General features: G+C 41.8%; 1 protein-coding gene across 1 annotated transcript in view; it reads left to right on the plus strand.

Annotated features, from left to right (window-relative positions):
- SCN8A (sodium voltage-gated channel alpha subunit 8) overlaps window positions 1-2164 on the plus strand; it is a 145902-nt gene that overhangs the window by 98459 nt on the left and 45279 nt on the right. Inside the window, exons 9-10 of the mRNA XM_018565420.1 lie at window positions 214-355; window positions 1386-1589. Coding sequence (XP_018420922.1) covers window positions 214-355; window positions 1386-1589 — 346 coding nt within the window. The remainder of the gene's footprint in view (window positions 1-213; window positions 356-1385; window positions 1590-2164) is intronic.

Here is a 2164-nt window from a genome sequence, read left to right on the forward strand (position 1 = left end):
TAGCATTGAAAGACTGACCGAGGTTATAGCCCGTACCTACTCCTGTATAAAGCTTTTGGTTGGTGGTACACTTCATATGGCTGTCTTGGAGAATAAATAAATGATGGATAAGATAAGAGATCTATTTGGGAAAGATTAAAAATGCAAGATCCTTTTTTGGTGTATATGCATGTGTTCTACTGATGTTAGAGTCTGAATTATCTTTGTTTTTAGGCAATGTCCAGAGGGATACACTTGCATGAAAGCAGGCAGGAACCCCAACTATGGCTATACAAACTTTGATACCTTTAGCTGGGCCTTTCTAGCCTTATTTCGCCTTATGACTCAGGATTTTTGGGAAAACCTGTACCAGCTAGTAAGTAAACATCATCTCTCTATTTTCTATTTGATGTTTATTGTTGTGGGCTGCCTGGATCACAAAACTGGTTGCACGTAATTACAGATCCCTTATACAGTAAACTGCTTTAAATGTCAATGTTTTCTAACTTTGTGTCAGCTGCTTCAGTTTTTCTGAAGGCAGCCATTTTGTGGGTTGAACCTGAACTTTTAAAAACAAGGGCAGATTGGGTGGGGTATGTCACCAGTTCAGAATGAACAAGGAAGAAAGCTTCTTCAATCAGATGCAGGCAGAGAATTCCCTGTTCGCAGCTTGACATAAGTGAAGGGACGGGATGTAGTGATGTAATTGACCTTATATGGCTACATGCCTATGTTTGGTAAATTACATTTACCTAATATGGCTATGTGGCCATATAAGGTAAATGACAATCAGCGCAAGCATCCCGCCTCTTTGTTTGTTTACATGCAGCTGAAGGGCCAAAAATGGCTAGCCCACAACTGATTGGGTAGAAGTGCCCATGGCATGTCCTTCATGAAAGCTCAGGTTTGGTCTGAACCTGAGCTCATCACTAATCACCAGAAGTCTATTTTTTCCCCATGGCCCAAAAAAACAGCACCTGCAAAACTAACATTCTAACATTGCCACTTTTTTTTAGACCTAAAGTATATATGCCTAGGGATTAAAATACCATCACAGATTTAAAGTGAAAGTCATTGGGGCACATTTATAAAACAATGTCAATGTAAGGGCAGAACGGAGAGTGGCAAGACTGGTACAAGACAACAGAAGGGCAACAGTGCAGTGTCAGATTCCTCGCATCACCTTTCAACATCTCGTGGAGTCACGAGGCGGCCCAACGAAGTCATCTCGTGGAGTCATCTTGTGGCCCAACGAAGTACTGATGAGGTGGTCAGAATAATCTGGACACTCAGTGTATTTCCAGTGAGCAATTAAATAAAATTTATACGACTTATTAACAATTGTTTGATATTATACTCTACCTGTTTAATAAAAAATGTAAAACATATTCTTATGTTTAATTTAGAGTCTGCGTGCTTCTGGGAAAACCTACATGATCTTCTTTGTTTTGGTCATCTTTGTTGGCTCATTTTACCTGGTGAATTTGATCCTGGCTGTGGTGGCCATGGCTTATGACGAACAAAATCAGGCAACTTTGGAGGAGGCGGAACAGAAGGAAAATGAATTCAAAGCAATGTTGGAACAACTGAAGAAAATTCAGGAAGAACAGGTTTGACTAATCTTACGAATATCCTTTTCCATGCTAGATGAGTGGGGAAATTATACCATAGATTTTTGCAGCACAGTCATTGAGGAGTTAAAATCTCAATTAAAATACCTGATAAGCTGGGGAAAAACAGCCAGATGTAATCAAATCAAGGTACTTTTTTTGATAAATGTATCTAAAGAAAAATTGTGGCAGTACCGTATTTTTCGCTCCATAAGACGCACTTTTTTCCCCCCAAAAGGAGGGGGAAAAAGTGCCTGCGTCTTATGGCGCGAATCCCGACGCCCGAGACATGCAGTTTCGGGCGCCGGGCGAGTAGTAGGAGCCACTGCTCGTTTAATACGAATGATCTAACGAGATCACTCGTATTAAAGCCGAGCAGCGGCGGCGGCGATCGAGTTCAGCAGCAGGAGCCACTGCTCGTTTAATACGAGTGATCTAATGAGATCACTCGTATTAAAACCGAGCAGCGGCGACGATCGAGATAACCATAGAGCAGACGAAGAATAGACGTTATTCGCCTGCTCTGTGTCATCACTGAGACCGTGGCGCTGTAATCACAGCGCCACCTGTCTCAG

Source organism: Nanorana parkeri, unplaced genomic scaffold (assembly GCF_000935625.1).
Source record: "Nanorana parkeri isolate BGI_ZX_2015 unplaced genomic scaffold, ASM93562v1 scaffold846, whole genome shotgun sequence".
Taxonomy (NCBI): domain Eukaryota; kingdom Metazoa; phylum Chordata; class Amphibia; order Anura; family Dicroglossidae; genus Nanorana; species Nanorana parkeri.